A 15,780-nucleotide genomic window follows, 5' to 3' on the forward strand; every position below is an offset into this window, starting at 1 on the left:
CAAGATAATTTGTAAATTGTTGAATGTGGATGAAATGATGAAAGTTGAGGATCAGGCATGCATCCTGTTGAACTCTCCCAGCTTCGTATGAGTCATTCAAGGATTCGTTGTGCACCGGTAGATCGACCATTAGTGTTGATACCATTATCTCAGCTCTTCAAGGAAAGGTGATGAGGAAGAAAAGAAGTGACGTGGGTGCCTTTACTGATGCATTAGTAACGAGAGGACAGAATTTTAAGGAGGACAATAGATCTTCTCGATCAAGGTCCAAATTCGAGGGCAAGGGTAAAAGGAAGTTGAAATTTTGAAATTGTGGGATGCCTGGGCACATAAAGAAGGATTGCACAAATCCCAAGGTTAAGAAAGAGAATTCAGAGGTTTCTTCTAGAGAGGCCAACATTGCCGAATCTGATAAAGGTACAAGTAGTTATGTAATGCCCCGGGTTTTCGAAACCCGAGTATATGACTCGTTTTCCAAAAACCTGAGTGTTAACCTTTAAAGATAGTCAAACTGCACATATATATATATATATATATATATATATATATATATATATATATATATATATATATATATATATTTCTTTGCTTTTTCAGAGTAAGCATTTAGGAAAAATAAAAACAAATCAAGCAAAAAGGAAATTATATATACATTTAAATTATAAGAGCGGCTACCCAAAATGACTTATATAAACCAATGTCTCTATATTAATAAATATAAGAATTACAAGATTTAACACATGAGAAATAATAAAATACATATAAACTTGAACCACAACATCGCGCAGCTTCTCTTGACAATTACAACCATACATCCTTGACAATTATACCATGCTCCTCATCAATCCAAACATGAATATCATTTAATCCACCTGCACTACCTATACAGTTATATATTCGATGAATGAGTGGCCAGCTCAGTGTGAATTCCCCTCAAGATTACACACCACCGCATTAGTCAAGCATAGTTTAAAGAAATAAGGCATCCAAAACAATACATGATGTAATCTTGTTTAAATGCATGGAAGTGTAAATGCACATCGACCTAGGTATACTCATCCAGTCAGACTTGGGCTCGTCATCCATGCATATGGTCGGACATCAGCGTAGCACATTACGTGCGTACATTATGTACAAGCATAATGACCAAGCTATCGTACATCACATACGTGGGTCGCTAGTCAATGGTCTAGGAGCTAGTGAAATGATACCATACTAAGGCCTAAGGGCACGTGATACAGCATCCAGAATTAGCCACTTGTCGTCGCCCGTATGCTATGAATGCATGATTAGCCAAACCATTATTATTCCGATTACAACCAGCCAATTTAAGAAAGCTTAAAGGTCACTATGGGGGGCTTGTCACTAATCATAGGCCGACAATTCGGGCATAGGTCACACACCACCATTCCTAGCTCATGAGACTCCAACATTGAGATGTTTAATGGAACCTCATCGACTAGTGGCCAATCATATTTCAATAGGTGGAACTTACGATCGCATGGTTATATAAAAGTAATCCCATCAAGCCCTTAGGCAATTATCAAATGAAAGTCACATAGGGCAATTGTTATATCAAAGGCACAAAGGGCAAATATCACATCAAAAGCACAATGGCAGATATCACATCAAAGGCACAGGGGCAGATCTTACATCAAAGGCACAAAGGACAGATATTATATCAAAGCCACAGAGGGCACAAGGATCCGCGAGATGGTAAGTCCACACAAACTTTGGTAAAATGGCCATTAGGTCGGGGCCCATTATAACCACAATCAGTCAAGTTACATCCCAAGTATGGGTGTACATTTATAAGTGGGGTTTTCCACTGATTGATGTACCAGTTTCAGTTTCATAAGCAATCCACAAGTAATCCACAAGCATGAAAAGGTATACAAGTGCAACATTGTCACGCCCCAAACTCAAAAACCGGGCTCACAAAATTCCCGATCGCCGAATCCAATGCCGACAGCCTCCGTGGTACCCCATTCTCGGCTCCCAGCGCGTATACGCCAGGTTCCGATCCTGGAGTCTTACAAGAAAGATTTTTCAATGTACATTTTTCTCATAAGAAGCATAACCACAAGTTTACCCAAATTATAAAGGCAACATCATCATCATATATCCACTAATATAATCATTTAAATACAATGCTAAAAGAAAAATACATCGAAAATTAAAGCTCCAAAGGTCCGCTACATGCTCCAAGCTCAATGATGTTACAACCTAATGCCACCTGCATACATCTATCGTGCATAAGCTTATAGAAAGCTTACTAGTGGTGAAAGTGTGTGCATAAGGTAAGTACTAAGTAAGCAATATCAGAGTAAGCGAAAATACTGATAAGCCCATAAATCATACATATCAGAATTACTAGCAAGATCATAAATCATACGATATCAGAGTAATGCAAAAACATACTAATAGGCCCATAAATACCATCACCCTTATCCAGGCTATACGATGCAAAAATATAATAAAAACAATATCATATACTGATGAAGTAATGTAGATCAGTTACGCAATGCGGAGACAGTAAGCTAAATATCAGATGCTGATTATGCAATGCAATATGCAGTGCGAATGAAATGACCAAGCTAGAGTGAAGTCGGGATGATAGTACGTAGTATCCCAGGCTTTGGGGTCCATCACAAAGGACTTCTATCCAAACCAGTCTCATACCTAAATTTGGATAGTCAGATTCAATGTAGTAGACTCTTGATCTCAGGTTAGTCGCGTGCCTAACCGAAATCCTGGCCATGCGAAGGTACATAACAATTAATTGCACACCACTAGCCCGAGTTGATAGTGAATGAATGAATGAGTATGCAACCCTTACTAGATAAGTTCACATATTAATACGGTTCCTCTCTGGGATCATCACTGGGGTCTAGTACACTCTACATGTAAATCGCCATCCACTAACGCGTGACCATGCAAGTGGAAGAGACCTCATTATCCGCCTAGCCAATAGTCAACCAATATCTACTTGGCACGTCGATAGCGAACCCATTCACGAGCTGGTTAAAATCAGCCTAGCTATGCCCCCTACGCTCGAGTAGGTAAGGCCACACCCCCTCCCAACAGACCATGACACAGTGGGAGATACGGCCTCCTGGTATTCGGCACTCTTGCGCTCATATATCCACTCGATCTCGACGTTAGCGAGTCTCCTGGCCTCGAAGGTTTAAGGACTTTCACCCACGGACATCCAAAGTGTTCAGATGCTCAAATCAAATATTTTCGATGTCCCATCTGACCATCCATGATATGCCTGTGGAGGTCATAACTCTGATGTCGTGAGGGGGTATAGTAATCACACTCACACAATGCAAGATGCATGAGTCATGTAGTCCAATCATGCATCAATCCTACGCATACCGTACGCTCATGTGAGATAACTCCACCTATCAGGGAGTCTCACAAATCATCTGTACTATGACATATGCAAGGGTCAATCACATCTCACAGTAAACATGCAGATGATGCATATGGGCATGTATCATGATGCTATGTTATCACATACTCATAATTGATATCAATAACCGGTATCAACAATTGGCCTCGACAATGTGGACATTTAACCAATATTGCCCCTAAGGAATGGCCACATAGAGCCTAACATATAGTGGACCCATGACCTCACACAAGGGCCAAATATATAACACCATGGGCCTTACTCAAGAGCTTAATACACATCACGATGGGCCTTTCACATGGTCCTGACATACATCACAACGGGCTCCATCGCTTAGCCCTCAAATGCATCACAATGGGCCTCATCACATAGGCCTCATATACATCATATTAGGCCTTAAACACGGGCTGCATATACATCACATAGGTCTCGACAATCGGCCTTAGCAATTAAAATTGGCCTCGACAATCGAAATCGACCTCAACAATCGGAATCGATAATCAGAATCGGCCTCGATACTCGGCCTCGACAACCAGAATCGGCCTATACAATCGGCCTCGATACTCGACCTCGACAATTAGAATCGACCTATACAATCGGCATCGACAATCAGCTTCGACAAGTCAGAATCGGCCTTGATACTCAGCCTTGACAATCGGAATCGGCCTATATAATCGACCTCGACAAGTTGGAATATAAACAAGGCGGGGTCCATCGATGAACATCCGATAAACCATAATGTAAAGATCGACCCTCCGTCGTGGTTATATCAAATTCGATAGTACGGAGCCATCCGTTTATGGTGAATGGGGCCCACTGATTAGGGTTAACCAGCTAAGAGAATGATGAGAATGGGCCTAAAAAGGCCTAAGGGAAGGTCACAATGTGGACATCCAACCACCATTGCCCATCAATGTGGACATCTAACCAACATTGCTCCCAAGGAGTGACCCACATAGAGCCAAACATAAAGTGGGCCCATAACCACACACGCAAGAGCCTAAAATATATCACAAGGGACCGCCCACACAGGCTTTACATACTTCACATCGGGCATCACCCATGGGCCCAATATACATCGCAATGGGCCTCTGACACGGGCCTAATATACATCACAAAGGGGCACATCACATGGGCCTTATACAGTACATTGGGCCTAATCATATGGGTCTCATATACAACACATCGGGCCTCATACACATCGCAATGGGTCGCATCACGGTGGGCCACATACATCACAATGGGCCGTACTAATGGGCCTCATACACATCAAGTGAGCTACATCAATGGGCCGCACTAATATATCGAGGTGGGTTCAAGGATGGGCCACAAATATATCAAGGTGAGCCATAAAAACATCATATTGGGCCTTAACAAAGGCCACAGATACATAACAGGTGGGCCCTACTCATGGGCCTTCAAACACACCACATGGGCCATATAAGTATCAAGCGGGCCGCATTACGTGGGCCTCATATATAACACGTTGGGCCTCATGGACGGGCAACAAATTCATTAAGGTGGGCCTCATGGATGGGCCATAAATACATCAAGGTGGGCCTCATGGACGGCCACAAATATATCAAGGTGGGCCTCATGGACGGCCATAAATACATCAAGGTGGGCCTCATGGACGACCACAAATATATCAAGGTGGGCCTCATCATATGAGCCGCACCAAAAATCATTTCAATAGTTGTAGGTGTAACATGTGTATCACTGCACACATGGCCCACGTATGATGATCAGCACTGTCCAAACATTGTCCAAGTAAATCAGTATCGTCCAAACATTATCCATGTAAACTGGCGCCATCCAAACATTATTTATGTAAATCAGCGCCATCCAAACATTGTCCAGCACTGTCCAAACATGATCCAGCATTGTCCAGCAATATATAGACGATGTGGATTAAATTATACATCATGGTGTAGCCACGTCAAAATGGATGGGCAGTGGATATACAAAACACACATGAAGGTGGGCCCCACCTCCACACTCATTGATGTAAAAACATCAGCTATACAACTGAGTGCAGTACACTAGCCCACCCCTTTCCAATAGGTGGGTCCCATAGAACTAGCTAAAGTCAATGCAGCAACCTTGATGCTAGGATCCACCATCCCTCCAATGGATGGCTTGGATATGGAACGCATACATCAATGTGGGCCCCACCTCCACACGTGCAACACGTGTGGAGTGGGTCCCACGACTGCCAAAAAAATGGATGGACAGTTTGATATAACTCATACCGCATGATGGGGTCCATAGCATTTACTGATAGTGTGGATTAAATCCATATATCTGGCAGGCCCCACCCTCACACGTGCAACATGTGTGAGGTGGGTCCCCACGCCCTATGAATGGATGGCATTAATGAAACACTTACATCAGGGTGTGTACCACCGTCCAGCTACTGGACGGTGGATACAACACATATTACAGTGGTTCCCACAACACCGTCGAAGGATGGCATACATCTGGTGGGTCCACACGTGTGGCCCACCAGCTTGTACCAAGTTGATATCTGTGTTTTCATTTCATACAGGCCAGTGGATAGACGACCTGGATGATACACAACTGTTAGGTGGGTCCTACGTGCAGGCCCACCAAAGCTTTAGATCAACTTAATATTTGTGATTTCCCTTCATCCAGATTAGGCAGCGGGGCTTGCCCAATGGCTGGATGGTCTGAATCAGCTGTGCATGCACCTAATAGATGGGCCACGTCAAACAATCCAAAAGAGAGAGAAAAGGAAAGAGAGAGAGATCGGTGAGAAAGGGAGGGACCCGGCACTATGGGCCCTCCCTATATAATGCATACACCATGGTGGGTCTCACAACAAGTGGTCCCTAAACAAAATGAAATCCAACGGTCAGTCACCCACCGTTCTTGCTTTTTTCAGACTCCTTAGACCCTTTAGCTCTAAAGCTCCAACATTAATGGAGGATGATGGAGGTTAGATAGTGGAGATAAGAGGTGAGGAGGGTAGGAAGGTGGGCCACACCAAGCTCTCTCATGGAGCTTGGACATGGGTTGCTTGGAGAATGAGGGAGAGAGAGATGAGAAAGAGAGGTGTAAGAGAGAGACAGATGGGTGAGTGATGGGTTGTGATGGGTGAGAGATGGGTGATGTGTGAGAGATGGGTGATGGGTGATGGATGTATACTTGTTGTAAGAGAGAGTTGACTTAGGGGAGGGGTAGTTGTACTTAGAATTGATGTGTGATGTGTACTTGATTGATGGGATTGATAGGATGTTCTCTTGAGTTTTGCAAAGCACGGCATTTTTCTCGAACTGAACACGGGCCCACATCTCCTAGCCCGGGTATCGCCTCGGTGCGCGAGACGCGGCGTTGGAACCGTGGCGACGGTGCGGTCGCACTGGTACAAGTCTCGTGTCAAGCTACCTCTAGAATATAGGATACAACTCAAGATCGCGTGCAACTATTGTCCACACGTAGCGGGTGGTCGAAATTTGACCGGGAGGACCACGGAAACCTATGGAATAGTACAGGCTAGGATACGGGTCTTACAAACATACATATGTTTATACAAGATAAATGTTGAGCATGTAAGTCAAAAGTCAAATCCAACAACTAGCACAAGTTATAAAGATATCAATTATCATCTGTAGTTAAAATAGAAACTATCACTTAAACTAATAGGAAAGTGGAAAGCTCAATGGGAAGAAATCATCAACTTATTGTTCGAATCACCTTCCAGCATTGCTAGGGAATGCATGTTCCCTTAGCATCAAACCCTACCATAAATTGTAAAGTTGTACGGTTAGATCCAAGCTTTACACATTATTATGGTTAGGGTCTTAACCTAGGGTTTTGTTCTAGAAGTTGAGCTATAATGTATGTGTAGTTTAAACACAATGTAATAATATGGTTAGTTATAATTTAATATTAATGATATAATTAATATTTGCGACCATGGTAATAATAAGTATTATAATAGTAATAAAATAGTCTAATCTATTGTTAATGATAATATTTTCAGGTGATGGATACCATGCTAATATCATTAATGGTAATTTCATTGACAATAACTAATATTAGCGTAAACAGTGTACTGATGGCTATTCATGCTTAATAATTATCATAATCATGGTAATGAAACTAATAGTAATTTAGGATAATCTAATATGGGAAGAGAGAGTTGACTCACATTAGTTAACTCGGCTAAATCAACACTTTTCCAAAAAGGCCTAGACCCGAACCAAGTTAGTTAAGTTCAGGACTCGGCGAGTCGACTCGATTAGAGTCGACTGAGTTAATTCTCCTCCTTCCTCATCGTTTCTTCTTCTTTCTATTTCTTCTTCTTTATTTTCTTCTTCTCTCTCTTCCTTCCCATGACCTAACAAGGTCTAGCTCTGGCCCAAACTCGTATTCAACTCAGCCGAGTTGACTCAGCTGCCTACTCTCCCTTCTTCTTCCTTCTCTCCCTTCCTATTTTCTTTTATTTTTTTCTCTTATGCTCACACTTCGCACTCTAATACAACACCCAACGGAATTTCTGGCCAGACTTTGCCTTACTTGGAGAAGATTGAGTTGGACCTAAGCCAACTCCTTCCAAGTTAACTCAATTGCACCCAACCAGCTACTCCCTAATAGTCTTCTTCTCCCTCCTCTCTCTGATTCTTCTTCTTCTGCTCCTTCATTCTTTCACTTTTTGGAAGGACTCGGACCCATACAGCAGCAAGTTTGATGGCCTGGACCGGACCTAACTCGGTTTGCAGTCGGCCCAAGTTGCCTGGTGTGGCAACTTGGTGCAGTGCAGCACGTACTCTCCCTCACTTTCTTTCCTCTTCCATTTTCTCTCTGTTTCTTCTTCCTCTCTTTCTTCCTTCTTTTTCTTTTTCTGGAACCCCAGCATGATATGAACTAGGCCCAACTCGAACCATGACTCGATCGAGTCGTGCAGCAAACAACCACCACGCACTCTCCCTTCTCTTTCTTATTCCTTCTTTCTTCAATCTACATGGAGTGCTAATGAGATGGCCCACCTGGTGAACGAAATTGATCCGAGTTTAAAGGCTGTAACAAGAGCTTGTGGTCGTTCTTCTTGACGAGGAAGATGACCTACCATTAATGGCAGATCATGAACACCCGTGACTTTCTTCAAAACGATGCATGGGAATGGTGCAAACAGGCCTATGGGAGCTTAGAGCATGATCAGATTGAAGCTTCAGTGAGGTTTTTCTAGTGGGTCTGAGCTTGGAAGGAAATGGTGGATTTTCGAGTGCAGCAGTAAGAATGGAGGGTGAGCTCCTGTTGTTGGATCCACTCTCTTTTATTCACTTACCCTAACGTCCCAAAACCTTCAGATTGATAACAGACGACCCAGATTTGATCTGGTAGAAACTGCCTTCAAATACGGTGGGTAGGGCCGAAACCGGCCATGGTTTTCTTCTCATTTTTCGCTGGGAGTGAAGCCCTAGCTAGGATGGTCGAGATCCAACAAAAGGGAGGGCTGAGATTGCACAGATCTCCCTCACACGGATCGCCAAAATGGCAGCCAGATGTGCATTTCATTTTTGGAAGACACCGTGCATGCAGGCCGTGTTTGCATCAAGAATTGTGTGCATGCATGCTCCAAGGCACGGGATTAGGTGGGATTTGGTCAAAACTCACTTCCGCACTTGATGGACGGTTCCGATCCTCATTTTGGATGATGGAGGTGGGCCATAACTTAATGCCAATGGTGTCTCGTTCGAACGCCTCACGGACGGGAAGAAGAAAAAGAGAAGGAGAGGTTTCCTTCTTTGGTAAATCTCGGTCAAACCTAGTTTGACTGGTCTTTAGTCCAGTGCACCACTGGTGCACACTCACCGTGCACTCTCAAGATGGATTGTGGGGTCTACAGTGGAGATTTGTGGAATCCACTCCGTCCAATAGCTTCTACAAGTCCCCCGGGGTCATTTGACCAGAGATGAGATAGATCCAACGCTCAGGAGGGCCATACAACTTAATTTAAGTCGTACTTGTTGATTCATGTTGATTTAGCATTCAGTTTGATTCCGATCTGAACTTCAATGGTCTTGAAAATTGTTCAAATGGTTGGGACCACCTGTTCCATGAATTTACAACATTGAGTGTCACAATTATGACATCTTCAATAATATAAATTATTACTATTTTAAGTTAAATTTTCAAGACCTATTCTTAAACAAAATTGTCCTTATGGTAAATCAACTGTTATAATTCATGTACCTACTCCTTAACTAACTTCAATTGTCACGTGGGCCACATCACATGAACGTCTAATTATTAATTTACGGCATCCTGCCCATTTAACCAATCTATCGTTTGGATTGACTCACATCTAGTTACCAATAACACTAGAGGTCCCAAAGAGTATTTAGGTGTAATCTTAGGGTCGAATATGAAACCAGACGATCTGATTTGTATTTTCAAAGGATGGATCTTCTAATGGGATGTTGTAAATTCGGTGAACAATGGATTTTATTATTTGAGTCCTAAAATGTCAACGTACGGTTCTATTTGTCTAATGAAATGATCGAAATCCTAAGAATGGTTTTGCTGATGATGTGATGGTTCATCTCGAATATCAATAGATGAATGGATTAATATATGGATGGGGAATATTTCCATGCTCAGATTTAAATGATGATGTACTAAATGTTTGCTTAAGCTAAGTTTGTATTTATACTAATTTAAGTTATATGGTAACACCCGAGTACTAAAAAATATGGGGTGTTACAGGTTATGATGTGTTGTGAGTGTCCATAATAGGATACTTATACGATTATCATAAGGATAAGTGGATTTTGGATACTAGTGCACCATATCACATGACTCCTCATCGGAGTTGGTTCACCAGTTACAGAGAGTGCGATGGTAGCTAGGTATTCATGGGCAATGATAATGCATATAATGTGGTGGGTATTGGTCGGTGCGCATCAAAATATTTGATTGCATGGAGCATACATTAATCGAAGTGAGACACGTTCCTGATATGAGAAAAGATCTTAATATCTCTTAGAGCACTCGAGGCGATTGGGTATAAATTCACTGGCTTTTATTGTGTCCTTAAATTTTCAAAGGGGTCACTCGTAGTCATGAAAACACAGCGAAGCAAAGATCTTTACAGGTTAATTAAGAGCACTTCATCGGGTGGAGTTGCAACATCTGTAACGGATTCCACGTCTGTATGTATGTGGCATACACGATTGGGCCATATGAGCGAACATGGCATGAAGGGTGTTCTTAATTATGTGCATTCTGATATATAGGGGCAGTCGCCCGTGGTTTCTGGTGGAGGGTCATCATAATTCGTCATTTTCGTTGACAACTATTCTAAGAAGGAATTAATTTATTTTTTGAAAAATAAATCTGATGTTTTCACCGTCTTCAAGCAGTGAAAGGCAAAAGTGAAAAAACAGACAGGGCAAAAAATGAATGTACTAAAGACAAATAATAGTGGGGAATTCACTTTCAATCAATACTGCAAGGATGAAGGGATCGTAAGGCACAACACAGTGCGCCACACACCAGAGCAGAACAGTAATGTTAAGCGAAGGAATCAGACTCTCTTAAAGAGGGCCCAATGCATGATTAGTAATGCTGGGTTGGGTAACCACTTGTGAAATAAGGCAGTTAACAAGACTTTTTACTTGGTGAATCGGTCCCCTTCTACGGCCATTGATTGTAATATTTCAGAGGAAGTATAGAGTGATCAGCAAGTAGGCTACTCGAGACTGCGTGTATTTGGTTGTGACACTTACTCTCATGTATCGTCATTTAAAAGAGATAAGATAGACTAAAGAGTCAATACATATATCTTTGTCTATTATAATGATAGTGTGAAGGGGTACAGGTTGTATGACCGAGTTGCATGGAAAATTATCCTTAGCCATTACGTCAAATTCGACAAAGGATCCTTGTTCCGTAAGGATGAGCATAAAGAACCAAAAAAGTTAGTGGTAGATGTTCAGTTAGATAGAGATAAAACACGGGCTGAGACAAAAGACATAGACAGAGTTGCAAGAGCAGGTGGAGCAGCCACCTGTGAGAAGAAATCCGCCGCGGGATCTCAGGTTATCAGGATTTACAGGAATGACTCTAAAGTCGCATATGCCCTCATTACGGATGAGGGGGATCCATCTACTCTTCAGGAGGCTCTTTATGAGTCAGATGCCGAAAAGTGAAAAGCTACGATGAATGGTGAGATGGACTCCTTATACAAAAATGAGATGTAGTAGCTAGTAGAGCTTTCCATCGGCCGAAAACTTATCTTACGCAAGTGGATCATTAAGAAGAAATAGGATAGAAATAAGGCAAGGTTGGTAGTGAAGGAATACGCACATAGGGAAGTTTTTGACTTCACTGAGATATTCGAGTCGGTTGTGAAGAAAGAATATATCTATTATATTTTTGTTGGCATGGTTGCCCAATATGATCTTGAGCTGGAACAGATGGATGTGAAGACTGCATTCCTGCAAGGGGCATTGAAAGAACTGATATAAGTAATCAGAAGGCTTCGAAATAAAAAGGGGTAGAGAACAATGTTTGCAGGTTGAATATGTCATTGTATGGCCTGAAACTATCGCCTAGACAGTATTATAAACGTTTGATTCTTTCATGTTGAGATGAAGGTTTACTAAGCGTGAATATGATCATTGTGTCTATTACAAGTCACTAAGTAATAGGAAGTTCGTTATCCTAATATTGTATGTTGATGACATGTTGATCGTCAGTCATAGCATGTATATGATCGACTTATTAAAACTCAGTTATCAAGAATATTCGAGATGAAAGATCTAAGGGCTACAAAGAGGGTTCATGGCATTGATATACACAGAGACAGGAAAAGGAACAAGCTTTGGTTATCATATAAAAAATACCTTGAGAAGGTGTTGATGAAGTATAGGATGGACAGGGCAAAGCCAGTCAGCGTTCCTTATGCGGCTCATTTTAAGATTTCTTCTTAACAGTGTCCTAAAAGCAATGAAGAAAAGCAGGATATGTCTCATGTGCCTTATTCGAATGTGGCTGGCAGTTTGATGTATGTCATGATTTGTATTAGACCAAATAGTTCACATACGATGGATGTTGTCAGCAAATACATGTCTAACCCTTGCAAGCAACACTAGGAAGCAGTGAAATGGATACTTCGATACATTCGAGGTACATGGGTCTATGTCTTGACATTTGAGAAATCATGGGCCAAGTTAGTAGGGTATGTAGATTCTTATTAAACTGATAGTGTGGATACTAGAAGGTCGACTTTCGGTTACTCGTTTGTTCTACCAGGTAGAGTGATCAATTGGATGTCGAAGCTTTAGTTTGTGGTGCTCTTTCCACAGCTGAAGTTGAGTATATGGCAGTGATGGAGGCATTCAATGAAAGTGTTTGGTTGAGGGGGATGATAAATCAGTTGGGGCTTCAGTAGGAGGCCATGCTAGTTAATTGTGACAACGAAATTGTAATCAATTTAGCTAAAAATTCTGTTTATCACTCATGTACTAAACACATTAATGTTCGTCACCATTATATCCAACAGGTGCTTGAGGAAAGATGCGTGACTTTGGAGAAGATTCGCACGAGCGTGAATCTGGCTGACATGCTTACTAAGGTGGTTCCCACATAGAAGTTTAAGTTATGTACAACTTCTATTGACATGGCGAAGGCATAAATGGAAGACACAGTGTGTAAGAGAAGTGTTGGTGAAACTATGATGTAAGGCGGAATTAGATATGAGGAGAAAAAAATTATAAAGATTGGCGATTGAAGAAATAATGGAGATTGTTGATTGATGTCTTAAATTTATAAACCAATATATGTGTCGATGACAATTCGATGCTATTGGAAAATTTTGAAAAATACATGTTTAGTCGCTGGGGCGTTTTGGTTTTTAGTTCAATGACATCAAAAATATATGATGTCATCAAAGTATCATCAAACCATCGTGTAGAGTTAAGTAGAGTTGCCTAAGTGCAGGATTTGTTTCCTATTTAAATTGTGATTCTCATAAAGGCTATATATATATATATATATATATATATATATATATATATATATATATATATATATATATATATATATATATATTCCCGAAGGACAACGTCCGATAAAAGTTACTTTACAGTTTGGGGTAATTCAAGGCTTGTTCGAATCGGGTAATCTCTATCACTTGTAATTTTCTATTTTCATAGTGAATTACTGTCGCTTTGTGTTGTGGTTTTTTCCCTCAATGGTTTTTCCACATTAAATTCGGTTTGTTTGTGTTTAACTTAGTTGTGCGATTGGAATACTTTACTTGATTCATCTCTGTGTGCTTCCGCGGTTCCCCGACAACGGATGCTCAGGACCATCAGATTGATGTGAGTTATCAGAGCAGCAGACAAAGTGTGAACAAAATTTAGTGGGAAGGCAGCTACAGTGGATCCCTGACTTCGGGGTCCACCATGATGTATGTACCTTATGTCCCTGTGGTCCATTTATTTTGACAACTAATTTTAGAGTATGATCTCAAAAATGAAACATATACAAATATCAAGTGAACCACACCACGGGAAACGGTGGTGATTGAATACGCACCATTAAAAACTCCTTGGGGGCCACTGGAATGTTTATTTTCCATCCAACCTGTCAGGTCACGAAGACGTGGACGAAGGGACCACACACATATAGTCACAAGAAGTTTTTAATGGTCAATCACCACTGTTTCCTGTGGTGTGGTCCACCCGAGATTTGGATCTGCTTCAATTTTTTTATTTTTTCGATCATGCCCTGAAATGATCTGTCAAAACGGATGGACAGGGTAGATGTAAGGTACATATATAATGGTAGGGCCCACAGTCAGGGATCCACGGAAGCCGCGTCCACTTAGCAAACAGTCCAGATAGCTGACGTGGATACTGATGAGTCTAAATGCAATCAGGTACATGAAAGGTTTTCATACACGGAGTCCACTGGATCATTTCTCTCTAATATATTCATGTTAAGCTCCATTTGACCCTGTGCCCTCCAACTCAGATTCACTTTCCCACAGCGATGCTTTCTTCCATTTAATCACTACTTTCCAAGTGAAAGGAAGTACCGACAATGTATATGCTTTCTTCCACTTAATCTTATTTTTTAAAGTGAAAGGAAATGTGGCGTATATGATGTGAATTTGACATTAAGGGTACATGGCCTACTAATAGGTAGGGCCATTTAATAGAACTTATTTTCATCACTTATCACTGAAATTTGGTATTTTCAATGATTTTCACTGATTCGGATTATTTGGCAAATTTACTTATTAATTGCTTAAATTAATTTTCACCAAAAATATGGGTCTCTTTTTCCAGCTCTCCTAATCTCAATTTTAGTGGATCACCTAACTAAATGCATCCTTATTAAGTTCTTTGGTTGAGAAAATAAAACAAGAAAAGCATGTAAAAGTGTTTACACGCAGTTACTCATTAATCTTCAATCTTAGTGTGCCTGAAGGAGTACTTCAAACCGTTAGATTTAAAAACGGAAACTCATGCAAGTGCCGGTATCAGCAGCTACAAATCTATGCTACACACCAGACCAGCAGATGAGATGATGGTACGTATCATCTTTCCGTTAATTGCTCATGTCCTTACTTCCATACACATTTTGTTCCACGAGAGTTAGTGCACACGTTTCTCCCACCACCTAATGTCTAGAGATAGTGGGCTGAATCACACATGCATTTCAAAGATGAGATGTCAAGATGGTGGCAATCGATGGTTGTAGATTGCCGGCAACACCCTGTCGCGCAGAAAGTTCATGCTCTCAGGATCTAGGTGGGACCCACACTGATGTTTGTGAGAAATCCATCATTCTGTCCATCTGTTTTGTTACATCATGTTAGAACATGAGCCCAAAAATGTGGCAGATAATCCAAAACTCAAATGTCTTCATGATAGGAAAAAGCAGGTAGAAAATGTCTAGCATTGAAACCTCTATAGCCATTCATAAGTTCATTCCTACTCGGATGAACTGAAAACACAAAAATATTAGGCCAATCCAAACTTCTATGGCCCCACAAATGTTTCAACGGTGGATGTTCAATCCTCATTTTTGACTATCATGTGACCCACTTGAGTTTTGGATTTATCTTAATTTTAGTTTCATATGATCTATTAAAATAGATAAAGGAGGTGGATCTCTCACAAATATTATGGTGGGCTCCATATAGCTTTCGAGATTAGGAACTTCCAAGTCCTAGTTTCAATGTTTTAATGATATTAAATCTAATCATCATGTGTTGTCCTAATTTTCTCCGAACTGGCATGGGTCACTCCAAAAGGAACAATTGGAATGGGATACCCACTAATAAAAACCTTCCAGATTGTATGTGGGATCCGGCCTCCTTT

The 15,780-nt window shown here is 41.1% G+C and overlaps 1 protein-coding gene across 1 annotated transcript in view; it reads left to right on the plus strand.

Moving 5' to 3' along the window:
* Window positions 1–15,780, plus strand: part of LOC131231561 (aluminum-activated malate transporter 12-like) — a 36,751-nt gene that overhangs the window by 16,451 nt on the left and 4,520 nt on the right. Inside the window, exon 4 of the mRNA XM_058227790.1 lies at window positions 14,874–14,986. Coding sequence (XP_058083773.1) covers window positions 14,874–14,986 — 113 coding nt within the window. The remainder of the gene's footprint in view (window positions 1–14,873; window positions 14,987–15,780) is intronic.

This window comes from Magnolia sinica, chromosome 17 (genome assembly GCF_029962835.1).
Source record: "Magnolia sinica isolate HGM2019 chromosome 17, MsV1, whole genome shotgun sequence".
NCBI classification, from domain to species: domain Eukaryota; kingdom Viridiplantae; phylum Streptophyta; class Magnoliopsida; order Magnoliales; family Magnoliaceae; genus Magnolia; species Magnolia sinica.